Raw genomic sequence first — 19913 nt, forward strand, 5'->3', positions numbered from 1 at the left:
AGGAGGTGAAACACCATGCAGAAAGGCTAACCCCAGAACAGTGATGGCACTCGGGTTTCTGAGCAGATATATTCAGAAAGGTGTTCAATATTGCATCAAGAAAATAATGCTCAGTCTATCTTCAAACAATACATTGCTGTGATACAAGAGTAATGTAATAATAAATTACTTTGTGTACAATGCTTCATAATTTTAAAATGGTTTAAATATTTTTGTCGTTGTGGCTGTAGATTCAGTGAAATGAGCAGGAAACTGACGCCAGAGTCCTTTGTAACGTCATCATCGGTCATGTGACAAATGGGGAAGTTGTACAGTCAATTTTAAGAATAAGAACATTTCATTTATCCGACATTAAATAAACGTTAAGCTAAACGTACCTGAAGATAACAGCTGACACGTGTCGAGCTGATCCCGGATTTCTTTCTGTGTAAGAATGAGATCTAACCCATCATTATGGTGAATCCTACGTTCCATCACTGTGTATTTTTTTTACCCTATTTCGTCATCCTGGAAATGCGTCTCTCCTGAGAATGCCAGGCAGACACCGGTACTTATCTTTCCATTGCATTCGTGCCTCAGTTATTCCGTACTTAGAAAGAAAGCAGGGGACGACAGTTTAAATGCGAGATACAACGGACAATTTTAGTGACTCAGCGTGTGACCTTCGTCCTGCGGCACGAAAAATATATAGGCCTATCTGCCTTTAAAAGTATACTCTAATATTGCTTGGTTTATGGTTGGATGCACACGGTCGTGCCCTTTGCCCCCCGGGGTCGGAGACACGTGTCTTTAAAAGTTCAAAGTAGTCTTCAAAGGAGTCCACGTGTCCCGGTAGTTTATTAACATTATGCGGTGCAAGAGGTCAACGTCAGAAGCGGCAGAAGGTCGGATGCATCGGCATCTTATTGTTTCGAGATCGCTAAGGCATCTGCAGCCATAAGTCTCCTGGTTTGCATTGCTTTCCGCAGGGTAACCCTATATTTATTAATCGCGTCTCTCATGCATAGGATATTTCTCGCTCTGAATTCCCGGGGACATTCTTGTGAAACGATTTTAGTGAAGGTGTATCGGCAAATGTGAAATATTTCTGCTACTCCAATATGTACGGTTCAATCTTTGTTATTTTTCGGACAGTTTAGATTTTTGGATATGGCTAAAATAAAAAAGAACAGAATAGAGTAGTCTTAAATATTGTCTTAAAAGTCTCTGCAGCAGGTATTCGTAAATTTGAAGTGACATGAGCCTTAGCGGGCACATAGACGTGTAACAGACGTGTACATCGCTAGTGAAATTGCTGACAGTTGCCTACATTTACTAAGGAGGGTGGGAGGCGGTTTGTTGTTCCTGGGGACCCACTCAAAAAGCCATGTAGGTGCCCCCCTTACCATTCCCTCAGAGGTTTCGAAAACGAAATAAAAAAACTAGCAAGTAAAGTTGAAAGATGGTATAAATTTTATAAATGAATTTATAAAACGCCTTTCACAGAGTCACAAAATGCTGTACGTGAAAATAAAACATTAAGACTGTCCCAGCATACGGAAGACTAAAAGCATGAACTAGCACAGCGATGGACAATAAACACTAAAGACAACAATGTAGTGGAAGCAAAAGGTGGCTGGTGATTGAAGTTCCTAAATAAGTATTAGTGTTTATTATTTTTTTAATGTTGGACTGTCTGTGGGCAGCTGGGGGCCCCCAAAACTCGGGGCACCACACAAATCTGTGGTTTGAGTGGTGGTAACCATACACCTCCACTGAATAAGCGATGTCCTCCCATGCCAGGATGGTGGTTCAGAGCCACTTCACACCTCTGGGGTTGGGGGTTCGAATCCCACCCTTGTGTGTGTGGGGTGGGCCAGTGGGAGATGGATGGGTGTTAAAATGGCTACGCAGGATCTCTTAATGACTACTGACCTGTTGCCCTAATGCCAGTGTTTCTGAAGGCATTCAGACATATTGCTCTAATTCACCTGAATTTCTGCAGTTCCTCATTATTGGACCTATATCATTTGCCTGCCATCCCGACAAGTCTGTGAAGAACACCATCAACCAAAGACATAACTTTGGGTTGAGGTCTCCATCTATTTAAGGCAGTCCAGGGGATTGTATTTGTTGGTTTTAATTATTGGGGGTGGGTGTAACTGCCCCTATCTCCCCCCCCATAATTCATGCCCATGCCATAAATCAAGCACTTTACTGCATTATGCAGTATCTAGTGATACTCAACACCATCTCAGGGATACTCGATAGCACAGGAATACCACCAGGCGCCATGTTCTCTGGTTTTGCCCTGACCGAATGCGTCTCAGTGGTGAAACAAGGCTGTCCCATTTCGAAGGCTTCTTGGCTTCTTCGCATGTGGTGTAGAAACATGTCATTTTCCCACCCGCGAAGAATGTACCCAATGCATCCTTTGCAGCCCAGCATATCCCAAGATTCACTGCACAGAGGTAAAGGGTGTGTATCGGCTGGGCGATAGGAGCAGCACTTTATGACTTGAGGGTGAGGGCGGGAAATTATCCATTAGCCAGACCGTCCCATTTCACAGTGTTTTCCGTTCGAGCTCCAATGAATGCGGCCTAAACGTGTCAAAAGGATTGTGCGTGTTCTATTTCAGCCGACGACTCTGACCTCTCACCACAAGAACACGCTTCAAGAAAAGCTTCTCAACAGTTTCCCCTGTTTGTAATCAACAACAATGCAACATTTGCACAGTTTAAATGTTTAAATTTGCATCAGCACAGACCCCGGAAAATCTGTTCACTCTTTATAATTGCATATTTCAGGTGAAGTATGTAATGCACTATATGTACTGATGTATGTTCTCTGATCGTATCTATGTAAACTTTAAACATTGCATTACTTAAATTTTGGAACTAATCAGTTTATCACACATTTCGCTTTCCCCTGTCCCTTGTGTATTTGGTTTGTATTTATACTGTCTGTAACTGTTTATCGTCTATTCTGATTCTGCCAGGATCTCTAAACCTTGCCGCGAGCATTTCTCTTCGCGCGAAACTGCGAAGAGCAATAAGTTGGACTGTTCCATTTACAGCTGTTTGAGGGGAGCAAGACGGCACGGCTAAATTTATGTAATTGCGAGATTGCTTCGCTTATATTTTAACATAAAGTTAAATGAAGCGTTTTCATTAATACACATAGTGGTTGCATAAATTCACATAAAAGGTGGATTATTTTATTGTTTTCTAAGTAAGCATACTGGGTCGTAACCTACTCCCTCTGCTGCGGAGCGTTAGGCGTGTGTTGTTTTTTTAAAGCATTCATCTCATTGTGCAGGCGTGTGAAAAAGTTTAAAGGAAGGCTAGTAAAAACATAGAAATGGAGGTGAGTATTAAGCGCATTTATTTTTTAAATCTAGGTTTAAGATTGTCTTTGTGGTCGTTAGGCTTGACATCAGTGACTATATTGTTGTAAGGGATGTTTTCGGTAACAGACAATGCCGCACATTGCCTCATTGCTAGCCACATTGTCTGCTCAACAAGTAGCAGCGTGCTTTACGGAGCACATAAAACTAGGTACAACGTTTGTGTTTTAGGTCAGATCACATCAGACCATAGCCAAGTAACGCTTATTTCAGATACTCTCCGCACTCAAACTCAAAAACCGAAATGCATTTCTGCAATGCATGCTTGATCCGGTGCCTAGAATAATACATGATCACAATTACCCGCGAAAGCAGACCCAGCGATTTCTCGCCAGTCATTAGATAACGTTACACGAGTTGTGCATAGTTTAAGACTGTTAACTGCTGGTCTTTTTCCACATCCCACGCCGCTGAGTGACACTCAGCTGAATTATTGTTGACCTCTGATGATGAGGAAGGTCTGTTTGGATTGTAGGCTTTCCCATCCTCAGCTGATTGTGAACCAGCACAGATTGGCATCACTTTCAGGGGAATCTAGGCACGATCCGTTTTTAATCTTTAAGATTAAGTACTCTGTACACACGTCCTTTTTTTCACACGCAATAACACTGACATGTAAAACACCGTGGATGTCACTCTCTTAAACATTTATCTTAAATACTTTAAAGTGGGGTGTTGAATTCTACAACAGCCATATGATTATATTACCCGTCTAAACTTAGAATCATTCACTGATTTAGTCGCTTAAATATTAAGGGATCGCTGTCAGTAGGATGCGGGATCCTGCCTTTGACAGACAGACACGCCTCTGACTGTGTAGCTGTGCGTAGGTGTTGTGTTTCCGGTCCAAGTACATCACGGAGGAGCTGGTTCGGATCTTCTCCGAGGAAACGGACAGCGAGGAGGAGGAGTTTGAGGGCTTCGGCTGGGATGGAAGTCCGCGGCTCAACTGCTGGATAAAGGACGTGGTGTGTGCTGTTGCTTTGGCGAAAAAACAATTTCCTGTCCTGAATTTAGATGCGATAATACGAGTAATTAAGGCTGATTTAGGCCCATGTGTGAACTTGCAACCCTGTAAGGTCATAGGCTTAAAATCTCTTTTTAAAAAAAATTATTGTGGTGGGCAGTCAAAGTAACAGTTTTGCACTAAGTCAGGTTATTATATTTCCTCAGACTGTTAATGGGAGACTTTGGGTCATATTTTGAATTTAGGTTTGATTTATGGACTCATCTCTCTTCTAACCACTTATCTTGGTCAAGGTTGTTTTAACGGTATGGTACCCCCCCCCCCCCCCCCCCAGTCGGAATCGACAGAGGACACGGGCTTTTATTCTGAAGGAGAGTCAAAGAGCCCCGTGAGACACAGGCCCCCCGGCCTCTGCGTGGCCTTCCGATTCCCCTCCAAGAAGCGTCCGGCCCGGCAGGAACACGGGTCCGACTCGGACCCCCAGGACTCTGATGGGGCCTGGGCAGAGATGGAGAGCGCGAGGGCCGCCCTGAAGCCCAAGCTGGGGGGGCGGGGGAAGGCCCTTGGGCCATACGCCAGGGCAGATCTTGGTGATGACGACATGGATAGTGAGTTCCAGAGCAAGCGAGCCAGGAACATCGAGGAAAATAAAGCAATGGTAGGTTTCCATTTACTTAATGATGCATCTACTCTTATAATGAGGGACTTAGAAATGTCACTCTAGGGTACAACAGCCGAGCCCTAAACATCGAAACAGCAACCGTTAGGTCACGAGCAATGCAACATCAAACAGTCGATTTATTTTTGTATGGCACATTAAATTGTCCCAAAGCACCTACATTACCCCCGCCCAAAGCCCCCAGAGAGCAAGCCAGAGGCAACAGTGGCAAGGAAAAACTTCCTATTCGGAAGGAACCAGACTCAAAGCGGGGGCCCATCCTCCAGGGGCCGGCAGAGGAATTCAAAAACGGCAATGTTTTGATTTATAAAGTAGACTAGAATTGGCCAGGTATAAATGCGGAAGGTGATATGAAAGCTGATGTCAGGATGGAGGGGGGGGGCTCCTGTCCACCACGAGGAGCTGCAGGACAGAATCCTTCCTGGTGTGAGGGAGGAGTCAAATGAACAGTGCGTCAATAAGACTGTGTGGCAGATGAAATCATATGAAGTCATTTGTACAAGTTTCGTCTTCCTGTTGTCTGCATTGCTTGCAGAATCGATGCACAGGTGCTATTTGACTGGCGTTTCTTTCCCTCCCCCCCCAGCTTGCAAAGTTATTTGCGGACTTGAATTCGGCTCCTGAGCTTTCCCCGCTGAAAACGCCCACGGTGAGTGTTGTCAGCCTTAGCACCTGGCCTGTTTTTTCCTGTTACAGTAAATCGTCGGTTACTGTGGCGGCTGCCTCCGGGAATTTCTGGGTATTTGCATACATTACTGGTGAATTATGGGTGTTTTTTTGTTTTTTTTAAGAAAAAGAATAAGACTTTGAGAAAGAAACTCTCCTCCAATGGGATGAGTGAGCGGCGTAACCCCTCCCGAAGCGCACGCCCCCCCGAGCACTTTGGAGTCGAGGAAGTCTTGGTCTCCACCACCGAGCTGTTGGCCTTCGACAGGCTGGACACCAAGAAGCTCTGTGAGGTCAGCTGATCTGCAGTTTGAATTTGGATGCCAATAAGAAATGAGATCAAGTTTGAGTTTTTACCCCAAATTCCAAGGAGATTGGTGAGCTGTATGTTGATTCTATAAAATTGAAAAAGAATGAATGAAGGTCAAGAGACTGAATTTGGTGTCATTAAAGTCACAGTTTGTTGTTCTTTGGGTCTCGATCAGCGGCATACAATTTAATAATTTTCACCCACCTAAAGGATTATTAGGAACACCTGTTCAATTTCTCATTAATGCAATTATCTAATCAACCAATCACATGGCAGTTGCTTCAATGCATTTAGGGGTGTGGTCCTGGTCAAGACAATCTCCTGAACTCCAAACTGAATGTCAGAATGGGAAAGAAAGGTGATTTAAGCAATTTTGAGCGTGGCATGGTTGTTGGTGCCAGACGGGCCGGTCTGAGTATTTCATAATACTCAGTTACTGGGATTTTCACGCACAACCATTTCTAGGGTTTACAAAGAATGGTGTGCAAAGGGAAAAACATCCAGTATGCAGTAGTCCTGTGGGCGAAAATGTCTTGTTGATGCTAGAGGTCAGAGGAGAATGGGCCGACTGATTCAAGCTGATAGAAGAGCAACTTTGACTGAAATAACCACTCGTTACAACCGAGGTATGCAGCAAAGCATTTGTGAAGCCACAACACGCACAACCTTGAGGCGGATGGGCTACAACAGCAGAAGACCCCACCGGGTACCACTCATCTCCACTACAAATAGGAAAAAGAGGCTACAATTTGCACGAGCTCACCAAAATTGGACAGTTGAAGACTGGAAAAATGTTGCCTGGTCTGATGAGTCTCGATTTCTGTTGACATTCAAATGGTAGAGTCAGAATTTGGCGTAAACAGAATGAGAACATGGATCCATCATGCCTTGTTACCACTGTGCAGGCTGGTGGTGGTGGTGTAATGGTGTGGGGGATGTTTTCTTGGCACACTTTAGGCCCCTTAGTGCCAATTGGGCATCGTTTAAATGCCACGGCCTACCTGAGCATGGTTTCTGACCATGTCCATCCCTTTATGACCACCATGTACCCATCCTCTGATGGCTACTTCCAGCAGGATAATGCACCATGTCACAAAGTTCAAATCATTTCAAATTGGTTTCTTGAACATCACAATGAGTTCACTGTACTAAAATGGCCCCCACAGTCACCAGATCTCAACCCAATAGAGCATCTTTGGGATGTGGTGGAACGGGAGCTTCGTGCCCTGGATGTGCATCCCACAAATCTCCTTCAACTGCAAGATGCTATCCTATCAATATGGGCCAACATTTCTAAAGAATGCTTTCAGCACCTTGTTGAATCAATGCCACGTAGAATTAAGGCAGTTCTGAAGGCGAAAGGGGGTCAAACACCGTATTAGTATGGTGTTCCTAATAATCTTTTAGGTGAGTGTAAATATGAAGGTCTATTTACTGGGGGAATTAATGAAGCCAGATTAAATATGGGGAGGGGGGGGGGAACACATCCCTCAGGTTCTTCTGTCCTTGGTCATGAATGAATGAAACGTGCCTCTGGTCATTGTCCAGGTGGATGCGGGAGGAAGAGGGCACTGGTCACACGGCGTGCAGAGGGGGTGCAGGAAGAGGCATCTTGTACGCGACGTGGACGACATCACCGAGGAAGAGCTGGATAACGTGGCCCTGGCACCGAAGGACAAGATTCTCGACAAAGATCATGTGAGTTTCTGTCAGCCCTGATCCTGATCCCGGAGCTGAAAACTGATGTTTACCTAAACCGTCAATCGCTGACTGACCCATGTGCCAGTAGTCAGCTGACTTGTTGTCTGGCCTGAGCTGGCAGTGATTGGCTGCTCACAGTAGCCCCACCCACTGTGGAATAATCCAGAGGCTCATTTTGTCCAGGCAGCGGCAGGTTAATATGCTGATTTAGTGAAAATATTTAACTTTTTAATTTGCTAATATGTATGTATGTAGCCTGGTTATTTTTGACAAACATCGTGTGACAGTCCTTCTTGAGGATCAGGTTGTAATGTCCCACAGATCTTAGACTGATGCACTGGTGATTTTGTTTGGGCTGATCGATGCTCTCCATTTGAGCTACCCTAAAAAGCGAAGTGGCTTCTTCTAGGTCATCCAGATTATCCTTTTAATTTTTGATGATGGGAGAAAGCAGCTCACGCCAAAGTTACAGGCATTGAGAAATGAGCTGGAATTAAGCTGTCAGCAAAATTTGGCCAAAATTTGAAAATCATTGTTATTTTAAGAATTTTACATAATATACATATAGAGAAAATTATGATCTCTACTTATGGTGTCACTTCCTTAGGTCTGGAAAGCTAATTGATATTTATTCTTATTAATGTTGCTACATTAGTAATAATGCCAATGGATAGAAATCTGATCAAATCTTAAGTTGGTGTTTTCATGAATTTCACGTGACATGCAGGAAAGGTTAAAGGTCAAAAGGCATTGTGTTTTAAAAGCTTCATAGAAACAGAAACACTTGCCTGAGTTTGGCCTATGAATTAGCATGTTCCCTGTTAATTCTCCTGTGTGTAAATACCCCAGGGGACGACTTGTCACCAGTGCAGACAGAAGACGCTCGACACAAAGACCGTCTGCAGGAGCGCATCCTGTCAGGGTATGAGGGGCCAGTTCTGTGGGCCCTGTCTCCGCAATCGCTATGGGGAGGACGTCCGCGCCGCCCTGCTCGACCTTGTACGTCACCCTCGTGGTGTTTCTGGGCTCCCAATTCCATCAGGCTGCCATTATCTTCAACCCATTAGCTTCTGCCTTTTTGACTGTCTCCCCCTGGTGTACAGGCATGGAAGTGTCCCCTCTGCCGCGGCATCTGTAACTGCAGCTTGTGCCGCAAACGGGAAGGCCGGTGTGCCACCGGGTCACTGGTGCGAATGGCCAAGTTCTACGGCCACAGCAACGTCCGGGAATACCTGGAAAGGTGAGTCGCTGCCCCCCTCCATTGACTGTCAGGCTGGGATTTGCACTAACAACCTTCTGGTCCTGAATTGATGTCCTTAATCACTATGCCACCTGCTGGTTGTAGAGTGTATCAAAATCTGACCCGTATTGTTTTTATCTAGTCTACAGAAGCAGCTGTCGTAGGACGGGCGTTTGGCGGACAGATGTCAGATGGAAGTCTGGGGGTGTCTGTAGTCAGTGCCGATTCCCTTCAAATGTTGTGTTTTGATTGTGGATTGTGCCAGGATGGAAATGGGTAATGCGTGTTGATTGTCATGCAGAAAGATGCTTGTTGTATCAGTCATTAGTCTTACATTTTTATATTGTACGATGTGGGGAGAAAAAGTGTCCCCCCCCCCCTTTATGCACAGAGCCTCATTTGGCAGGATAAGAGGGGTAACTGTTAGTAATTAAATGTTGTTTGTGTTGATCAGCCTCGTGCTTGTGTGTCACTGTGTGTCTCTGTTCGCTTGCATTAATGATGTCCAGGGGTTCTAGAAACTGATAATTTTCTTGGCTATTCTGGAGGAAAGGTGAGTGGTGCTGCCAGTCTAGCAAGCTTTGATGAGGCCAGAACTTCCATTATGTTTGCTTAAGATGAAAATGTAGACCATCGGGGCAACGTGAATTGCGTGACCTGAGGCGGCCCTTCCTTGTGGGACTGCAAGATGGTGGATGAGAAGTTCCTCTGTTGAACACTAGAGGGCAGCAGTATTCTCTCATTATGTTGCGGTTGCCACAGTTATTCTGTACTTTGTTTGGGGTGGAAATAAATGACACGTACTGTTTAGTTTGTTGCTGTGAGTTCCTGCCTGTCCAGATGACCTGGAGTCGACTGTCTCTTTATTTTTGTGTGTTGAACTCGTGCTTTAGCTGTACCGTTTGGCCATTTTTGGAAAGGTAAGCGCAATAAACTAAGTAGAAAGTCCCTGAAACTAGGACACCCACAGACGCGTACACAGGCCGTGGAAGGAGGAGCCTCCAGGGGTCACCGGTCCCAGAGTTGCCAGGTCCGCGGTTTTTGTTTGAAAATAGTTATTATTAAATATTAGGAGGTCGTGAGGCCTTTTGTACTGCTTTCATAATGTTCTATGTAAGGAGAAAAAGTCAATTATTATGAACGTTAAGTGGCTCCTAAGGTTGAGCAATGCTGAATCGCTAGCCACCGAAAGTCAGACAGACGCACAAGGAAAGCAGGGCTGCAAGACCTCACGCATCTGGCTTGACACGCTTTCAGATTCACACAAGAAATCTTACGACAAATATATGTCTATTATTCCATTATAAACCTAAAATCAGCTATATCAGAAGCGTTTGGTAGTTTGTACACTCAATAGACTGTTTACAAGGTAATACGACTGATACTTGTAAATGTGTGTGCAGACATCTCGAATTGAAAATCTCAACCCAAGCCAAGTGACCAAAGCAAACCTGGGAGAGTTTCCATGTGACGTCATTGTGTACTGTGGTTTTAAAATGCTGAATATTTGAATTCGATCAGCATGCAATATACCGGTTTATTTCTATGAGATACAGTATACTGGGATTTCAAATATTGGGCTGGTTTCAGCTTCCGTTGGGTGGATTTTTAACTTTTTAAGCAGACCTTGGGCTGGAGATTTTTGCTGGACCTGGTAACACCGGCCGGGCCGCTGGGCCCGCATCTGCCACAGATCGCTCCCATCGCCGCTGTTCTTTCAGTGATCAGCTTAGGCCGTGGTGTGAGCTGTCCCACTTTCCACACACAATTACCCTGCTCCGTTTAATTTCCCGCACTACTCCGTTATCATGAGGAAGAGCACTTGTTCTCCTTTCTCCATAACTAGTTAAACTGGTGATAAAGGGTGGACGTCTCTACGCCCACGTGCTGATTTTTTTTTCTGCTCTTAAACACAAATTCTACGTGTGAGAAAATGCAGTATAATCCTTAGAATAATTAAATGTTTGACATTTAGGTTAAACAGCACACTATTTTTTAATGCTGATTGCAGTAGGATTAGTTTCTTACATAGGGGAATTAAGGTCAGTCCATGAGCTGGAGTTACATATAGTTTGATTATTTTCCATGTAAAAACGCCCTGTCGATGCTAAACATACTCACCAGTGCGTCACTCCGTTATGGTGGTTTCCGAGCAATGAAGGTCATTGTTTCAGGTAACGATTGAGAAAGACATTCTGGGAAGGGCAGTCACCGGATGGTGGTGGGGCTACAATACGTGCAGGCTGGAATGGGCAATGTGATCCTGCCTGTGCCTTCATGTGTCCAGAAGTTGTAACAGGAGGATTAGCGTGACCCACCGATAGGGGTGGGTCACACGCGGCCAGAGAACCCCCCCCCCCCTCCCAATGCACGTGAGTGTGACAAGTGTCAGAAGGAACGCTGATGGTATCAGCGGGACTTCATCCTTGCCTCAGAGCTGCCATGAAGTATCAGCGGTTATAGTCAGAGGTGTGTGAGTCACCGGCTCTGATCTGTGAGGTACATCGCGCTGCCAGCGGTCTCTGTCACCACTGTCTGACTCCCAGAATGCTGACAAACAGCGGAGACTAGAACCGGCTAGTTTGTGGGTTTTTTTTTTTGTTTTTTTGGTTGAGGGGAATCCCAGCTGGCTGGCCGACACCAGCCTCGCCCTACTCCGCCTGCCAAAGGCGAAGATCCCACCCCTCCAGCTGAACGATGGATGTATGACTTTCAAAATATAAGCCAAATAATAATTCATGTTCAGATTGTTGAATTATCCTGACATGTTTAATGTGATTAGCCTATATTTTATGCAGATGACATAAAAATGTCAGTAGGATCGTTCTAAGCCGAGATGGACAAAATGTCGGTTGAAAACGTATTTTTCCTTTATGATAATTGGACCACAACTGAAAAAGTCAAGAGCGCTGGCTACGTAACAGTGAACGGAATACTGATATAAATAATTAAGATTTCCGGAACCCTTGCCTGTCTAATTGTTTCCTAATTGACCTTGCAGTCTTTCGCGGAAGCACTATATCCACGGTGGAAGTTTTTTTATGACCCGAACACGGCTTGGCTTAATATCTTCACAAGCTGGAATTAATGTAGTATTGATGGAACCATTACGCCTTCGCTGATGGATCGCTAGGCGCGCTCCCGACACGCGCGGGGGCGCTAATTAGTATTCATTACTCTGCGCTCCGCGGCGTCCCGAGTATTAATGAAGTTGGGCTGCGGAGCCCGAGCTGAATCCATCACGTCTTCCTCAGCAGGTGGTATTCATCATGCGGGAACGCAAGTGTGCGGGGTCAGCGCCGAGCAATTAAGTTATAACCGTGCTCCATGACTTTCCCGAGGGTCCGGCGGCGTGTGCGCGCACGGACCTTTAGAGGGGAAGGTGGCAGGGCAGACGTGGATTGGGACTCTGGAGAAGAAGCTCTAATGGCGACACCGCCTTTCCTTAATATGTAAAACCTATATTCTGCCTGTTCATTACGCCCTTGACGGCTGGGGTGTGTAAGCTTCTACTCGCCTTGTCTAACTATATTCTTATAATGAAAGTTAACAAATGTAATAAGTCACCGTATTCCCATCAGCATTTGTATTACGGTGTGTACACTGAATTTTTTTCATTAAGGCGGTTACCCAAAATCCAAGTGGTGAGCATCACTTGCTATGACAACACCTGAGCATCCAATCCTCTGCCAGCTCGTGACATGAACTACATGGTGCCCCCCACCTCAGCTGAGGTCGATAATATCAATGTGGAAGGAATTTCATTCACTTAAAAGTAATCTGTAATCAGTTTGTGACCTGAACTGACTTTTTGTGTTAAGGTTCAGAATTCTTCCTGTTACAGAGCTTAGCTTAAAGCTGGTCTGGATGAAATTCTACATACATACTTTGGATTTTTTCCACTGGAATAATTCCTATTAAATCGGTCAGGAGTTCAGCTGATTAGCCACTGGGGGGCCTCACACTCGCTGGCAACCTAGCGAGCAGTTCTCTGATTTAGCTGTTAGTTATAGGTCTGGAGGCAATGAAGTAGTGCATATCAAATATTGCAACAATGAAGGGCAGACTCTTGGCACTCTGTCAGCCAAAGTAGCCACTGATGTAGCCACCTGGAATGCTTCTCCAACAGTCCTGAAGGAGGTCCTACAAGTTCTGGCCACAAGTTGGCTACTGTGCTCTTACACTTTGATCCTTATCCCAAATGAGCTTTATGGGGGTTAGGTTGGGGGGGGATTGTGAGGGCCAGGTCATCTGTCGCAGCTCGCCATCTGTACTGTAGGTCGTAATCTTCTGGCTGATTTGTCAGCTTGTGTCACTGGACAAGGTGACCAGGCAGACTGTGGGTCGTTGTTCCATATCAAGATGGATGTAGCTGACTGTGACCTCAGAAGAATAACATGATTTATTGGCAAATTTAGCTATTTACTGTATAATAACCATATGGGGTGGTTCAGTAGGCAGTCATGTCATCTTACAGATCCAGGTTAAGGGGTCAAATCCCACCGCACTCTGTGTAGGGAGCTGGCATGTTCTCCTGTTGCTCGACTTTCCAGACTGGCCTATGTAAGTTTCCCACAGTGTATGAGAATGTGCCCTGAAATGCAGTGATGGCCCATCCATGTGCCCCCCCCCCCCCCCCCCTTTGCCCTGTGCTGTCTGGGATAGGCTCCAGACCACCCCCTTCATGACCCTCTTCTCAGGGGTGCCATAAAGGGGGGGGGGGGGGGGTAGTTAAGATGATTCCAAGGGAATATTGGGAACATAATTGGATTGGTCTGGGTTGGCGGCTCATTATGACGGCTGTCATGGGGCCCAAAATCTCTAGTGTCCTGCTTGTACCTTATAAGCATTGGAAGGTAGATGGACAATAAGGATATTCCTCAGTAGATAATTGTCTTTTGCTCAGAATAAGTCCTTTTTTAGCTTTTCGCTTGATGTCATCGTGCAGATCTTTGGTGATTCATTCGGCTCTTGGTTCCGCTCCTGTTACGCTACAGACGCACTGCGATGTCTTCCCCGGGTTCCCGCGGTGGGATCTTCACGGCGGCCGGCCCTCGTGCTCCTCCCGCACAGCGTTGCTCTCCTGTCGCCTGGCAACCGCTCACCATTCCAGGCATTCTCCCCCTCAGCATGGAAACGGAGCCCAATGTCACAGCGATGAACGGGGACCCCTTAAAAGAACGCAAGGTTGTTTATGCTCCGAGATGGTCAGGGGGCCGCACTGAAAGGGCAGGGCCTTTTCTAAGCCTGCTTGATCGGGGGTGCCTCTCCATGCGCACACACAGCATTCACTAACTAAACCAGGAAGATTCAACCCCCCCCCCTCCTGGACACTTTCAACAGTACGCTGACATTTAACTGCTTTAACTGAGGCTTTTTACTGAAGTGACCTTCAACTTGCATTCATTCATACAGCCGGATATCATATATCAGCAATTCATGTTTGACGATTTTCTCCAAAGTGCTTGAACCCGAGTCTTCTGGGCCTCTCCTGAGACTCAGCCTTCTCTTTAACTACACCTTCTGTACCTCACGGTTGCTTTTTCATTGGTTCCGTTCCCCGACTCTCCATCAGGGAACACCTACGGAGTTCCTACACTGTTCTTTGACTAGTTCTTCAGTCCACCTACTGCAAACATTTATCTAGGGTCTGGGCCGAATCGTCACTTCCTCATCACTATCAGTCAGAGAATCCCTTCCAGATGCTTGGTAATGTTTATAAGTTCAGTCCAGTGATTGAAGACGTCTTGGCCAGGGAGACGTAAACGTTTGACTATGCTGTGGAGGTTTTGGTAGGTCCGTTACACCGGGAGTACAGTGGCCCGAACTGGCAACACCAGGCTGCACGGAGAGTGGCGATGGATTCCCCGATGGTGAAAAGATCATTTCACCCTAATGAGTTATAGATCGCCCATAACACAGCGCAGTCAGAAGGGAACTTTTGCTTCTCATTTCCAGCAGATGTTCTGAGCTTCAGTCTAAGTCGACTGACTGATTTATTAGCCAAAATGACGTAACTTCCAGGTCATTGGAAGCAAGACATAATCATTTGTCTCTGTTTCATTAAAGGGCTCTTTCCATTTCCAGTCATATTTATTTTGTGGTGTAATAAGCTTAGCATTTGAAAATAAAAATGAATGAAGACACACCTGTGATTTTGTCGATATTTTTCCACATCCCAAGAGGATGAAAATAGAGATTAAGGTAACTATCAATGAAAAGGATTATTTTGTTTTTCAGCCCATTAAAAAGAAAAAAAAACTCATTCTATTCAAAGAAGGAAACATTAGAGAGATACATTAAACAAACCATTAAGGACATCATGCATTATACTGTCAGCTAAATATGAACCAAAACCCCAAATGAGGCCCCATAATTCTATTACATAATTATTATTACATAATATTATTAGTGTGGTAATCCATCCATCCATCTTGTAGCTGCTTATCCTCAGCTGGGGTGGGGGGCTGGCTGGGGATTTAGTGTGAAAACGCAGCTAAAAATATTTGTGAAACCGATGGGCTCTTGAAGCCACAGTGCAGCTGTGCATTTTATCTGGTGTAACTTTAAATAAATATTAGATTTGTGTCACGTGTTTTGCAGTCATAGAGACAACTGCCATGTTCTCATAAGGTAACAGAGCTGTTTCCCCCCTAAAGGATCAGTATCCCAATCGTAACACAGACCTGACCAATGCAGGCCCTTCATTCAACCATCACTCCTGGATTTGTGGTTAATTGTAACTCGAGGGCTGCTGGTCCAAACTGCATCAATCTGAGGTTCAGCTGTTGTACCCTTGAGTGAGGACTTTAATCGGAAATCCATACATACATACATACGTACATCTTCTGTACTGCTTATCCGTGGTTGTCGTGTACTTAACCTGAAATGCTACGGTAAAATATCCAGGTGCCTATTCACAAGTGCGGCACACCAGTGAGCCCATGCAGATGTAGACGGATGTATCTGTGGCGACAATTTATTTGACACTATAAGAGGATTTAAACATGACAATCAATCTTGAAAATATGTCGAATTTATTAATTTAATCTAATTTTAAATTGTCATTTTATCCAAAGTGACTTACAGTAGAGGGATTACAGCTTCATGGGAGAGTCCCACCCATGTCCTTTGTGGTGTTAGGGCGATGCTATTGGATGAGCCCGCCTAGGGATGGTAGGGTCTATCTACTCAGCCTAGCCCTACATGAAGAAATAAGAACGAGTGCTGGTGGGGTCCTAAACATGATGCTTTAGTAGGTGGGGGCAGTGTGCGGCTCAGTGGGTAAGGATGCGGCATTTGTGATCAGAAGGCTGCTGGTTCAAATCCCAGGGTCAGCATGGTGCTTCCAACATTGAGCTCTTGAGCAAAGTCCTGAACCCTTAATTGCTCCAGGGACTGTTTGATCCTATTTTCCCAAGAAATGTATATTGCTTTTGATAAAATCCTATTATTATGATTATCCTATTCAGGGTCACAGTGGGTCCGGAGCCTATCCTGGAGGGCATGGGTGCAAAGCAGGGAACAACCCAGGATGGGGCACCAACCCATCACCAGGCATGCTCACACCTATGGGAAATTAACCATCTTTGGGGGGGTGGGAAGAATACCTGGAAAAAAAACCCACAACAACATGGGGTGACCATGCAAACTCCACACACATTAATCCATGGCAGAGACTTGAACCCAAGTCCTACAGGCTCGAGGCAATAGTGCTAACCACTGCCCCACTGTGCCACCCCAGCACAGCAACAACTTGAGCTAATTATATTTGAAATCTTCCCAACAAGTGCTGCAATTTCCTTCAAAATTAATTAAGTATATATGTATCTGTCCATGTGCTCCAAATTACTACGAACTGGCTTATCGGGGTAACATGTCGGATTTAAGGTACCACAGTTTAAATGTGCTTCATATTCGTTCACTTACATCTTGCCCAGACTACCTTAAGCCAGTAACCCTGCTTCGTAGCACAGGCCCCAGGTCGTACAGCAAATTGATGTATTCAGACTTACATGGTGACCGTCAGACTGGCGATGTGTCCCTGCCATCGAGCAGGCACCTCAGAGCTCGCGCAATCGCTCACATCATCCCAAATGTCCTCCATCCCCCTCACCTCTACAGCACAAGTCACCGTATTCGTAATGGATATTTATAACACCGTCACGCAGAAACCAGATCAATTAACAGCGGTATGTTCGGGGCAGACACTTAATGCAAATGAGCTGTGATGCCCGTCAAAGTAATTAGCAAATACAGAAATATCTGGCACAAACACGGACACACTGTCGATGAACATTATTAGATGTTTAGCGATAAAGACCTTAAATAATGGCACTGAATGCAGTGCTTGTAAGGTGGTCAAACCTCAGACACAGTTTTATATCCAACACCCTCAGGCAAGTGTCCCATAAGCCAAAGTTCTCATTAGGTTCTGCTTGGGTCACCAGCCCTGTGAACTGTGCCTGTTCCTGTCCCCAAGGGAGCACTTTTACATGCCCTTTGCCCCCCGGCTAGAAGAGGAGTCATCCTGTCGTACGATCGACCAAGCTATTCCATCAGCTAAATCAGCACACGGCCAGCGCCTCTCACACTGTAGCATGAGCCGCTCGATTCACACAGCTAATCATGAAGAGCCGTTCGGTGGTTCTTCTCTTCCAGCTTCAGGATGTCCAATCGAGATGTAATTAAAGACAAAGGGCAAAAGTGAGGCCTCTGGAGTTCACATGATCAATAGGCAACGGCAAACGCTTACAGCCTATCCATCTCCAACAATCATTGACTCACTGAAAGCGGTTGCGGTCCGTTGTTGGTCCCAGAGGGGAACAAGGTGCAAAGCAGGTGTCACCCTGACTGCCGCATGGAACTGACACGTTTGGTTACGAAGGGCAATACATCAGTACAAAGACGGCATTTGTTCAGACTGTAGGAAACGGGGGGGGGGGGGGATTCAAAACCACAGAAGCACCGCCATGACAATCGATAATTCATTTCACAATATTACAACAAATCTTGAATTTTTCCAAAGGAGAGAGAAAATGTGTTTTTAAAGGACAAAAAAATAGTGATGAGTTATTTCATAGTTACTTCATTTTCATAATTTGATCTCAAAAACAGAAGAGGCACTACCAACTGCATCTCAACAAATCAGCCTCCTGTGATGATACTATACTGCTCTAGGAGCCTCCTGTGATGATACAATACTGCCCTAGGAGCCTCCTGTGATAATACCATACTGCCCTAGGAGCCTCCTGTGATGATACAATACTGCCCTAGGAGCCTCCTGTGATAATACCATACTGCCCTAGGAGCCTCCTGTGATGATACAATACTGCCCTAGGAGCCTCCTGTGATGATACAATACTGCCCTAGGAGCCTCCGTTGATGATACAATACTGCCCTAGGAGCATCCTGTGATGATACCATACTGCCCTAGGAGCCTCCTGTGATGATACCATACTGCCGTAGGAGCCTCCTGTGATGATACAATACTGCCCTAGGAGCCTCCTGTGATAATACCAGTTATTTTCCTAATTTTTTAGGGCCCCTGTCACTCAGGGGCCCTTGGAATCATCCTAGCTTTCCTCCCCCTTACGGCGCCCCTGGCCCTAGGAGCCTCCTGTGATGATACAGTACTGCCCTAGGAGCCTCCTGTGATGATACAATACTGCCCTAGGAGCCTCCTGTGATGATACAATACTGCCCTAGGAGCCTCCTGTGATGATACAATACTGCCCTAGGAGCCTCCTGTGATGATACAATACTGCCCTAGGAGCCTCCTGTGATGATACAATACTGCCCTAGGACCACATTCACAGCCCTGCAATACATGCAAAAATATTTCTGGATGTTTGTTAACTGGAAGAAGGCAACTGGGTGTAAAATAATGACTGAAACACAGGGACAAAAGACCTAAGGCTGCCCAAAGCCACTGCATTTGGCTCGTCTTCATTCCATTGAGCGCCCTGAAACAGCAATATTGTTGAATTGGTGGCTTTAGCAGTTAGCTTCTTTTAGCTACACTAAAACTCCTCAAGAAACTCGTTTTAAACGTTAGTGGCAAATGGCAAAGTTGGGTAATCCAAGCCAAGAGAGTAAATGTCCAGACCGAGATTTTGTTTCAACCAGCCAGTTGAGTACACTGTGACTGTGACTCTTTATGCTCAACTGGTTGGTTGAAACAAAATCCCGGTCTGGACTTTTACTCTCTGGACCTGAATTACCCAACTCCGCAAACAGGTATCGCCTTTGTCGTTTTTTTGTTTGCTGACTTGTTCACTTCCCAGACTTTTTGTTCTGTTGTGGTATACGTGAATGAGAGTAATCATTATATACTACATTGTGCATCAGTCATGGAGACCGATCCTCTTGGTTGTTCATTGAGTGTTTATGGGAAACCCAAGGTGCAAACTCTCATGCGGTTCTCATGTTGCCATGTCTATCTTCAGAACATCCTATAGGTGCTATAGTTGCATTCAATTGAATTGCAAAATGACCTTTGCAGGCAAATACTAATTTTGTAAGCTGATTATCCGATGAACAATCCTCCATAGTCCACTACATTTTGCTGTTAGCAATTTGGCTTTTTAATAATCACAAAGGTTAAAGCCTTCTAGATATCATTAGGCGATCTGCCGTAAAGAGACTTCAAAGCGGAACATTTATCAGAAGTAGAGGAGCTTTCAGGTTTAAACATAAGGTGAACTTCTGCCCCAAAAAAGACCTTTTCAAACCTGCAATTTTCATTCTACATTTAAACGCTTCTGGAGGCCTCAACAAAGAATAAATTATGTATGATATTGATCTTCAAAACTTTTAAGACAAATGATGAGCACGAGCACATTGCAGCTCCCTGTGAACCAAGCTTGTACAAGCTAGGATGCAGCTCCTTGCCAGTAACACAATATTTATGTTCTCTTTAAAGGGCATAAAATCCTGTCAGATTTATTCACTTACTTGCGAGTG

General features: G+C 45.1%; 1 protein-coding gene across 2 annotated transcripts; it reads left to right on the plus strand.

Moving 5' to 3' along the window:
* Positions 1-2547: 2547 nt before the first annotated feature.
* Positions 2548-9758, plus strand: cdca7b (cell division cycle associated 7b). Of its 2 annotated transcripts, none has more exons than XM_023817628.2 (9): positions 2548-2786; positions 4216-4353; positions 4687-5010; positions 5618-5680; positions 5823-5990; positions 7556-7705; positions 8558-8707; positions 8812-8948; positions 9091-9758. In XM_023817628.2, exons 1-9 carry the CDS (start codon positions 2721-2723, stop codon positions 9110-9112), a joined length of 1218 nt encoding a protein of 405 aa, XP_023673396.2. In that variant the 5' UTR covers positions 2548-2720; the 3' UTR covers positions 9113-9758. The 2 variants fall into 2 exon arrangements, with proteins under 2 accessions (XP_023673396.2, XP_023673397.2); XM_023817629.2 differs by lacking the exon at positions 2548-2786 and adding an exon at positions 2836-3345.
* Positions 9759-19913: the final 10155 nt, after the last annotated feature.

Source organism: Paramormyrops kingsleyae, chromosome 23 (assembly GCF_048594095.1).
Source record: "Paramormyrops kingsleyae isolate MSU_618 chromosome 23, PKINGS_0.4, whole genome shotgun sequence".
Classification (NCBI taxonomy): Eukaryota; Metazoa; Chordata; class Actinopteri; order Osteoglossiformes; family Mormyridae; genus Paramormyrops; species Paramormyrops kingsleyae.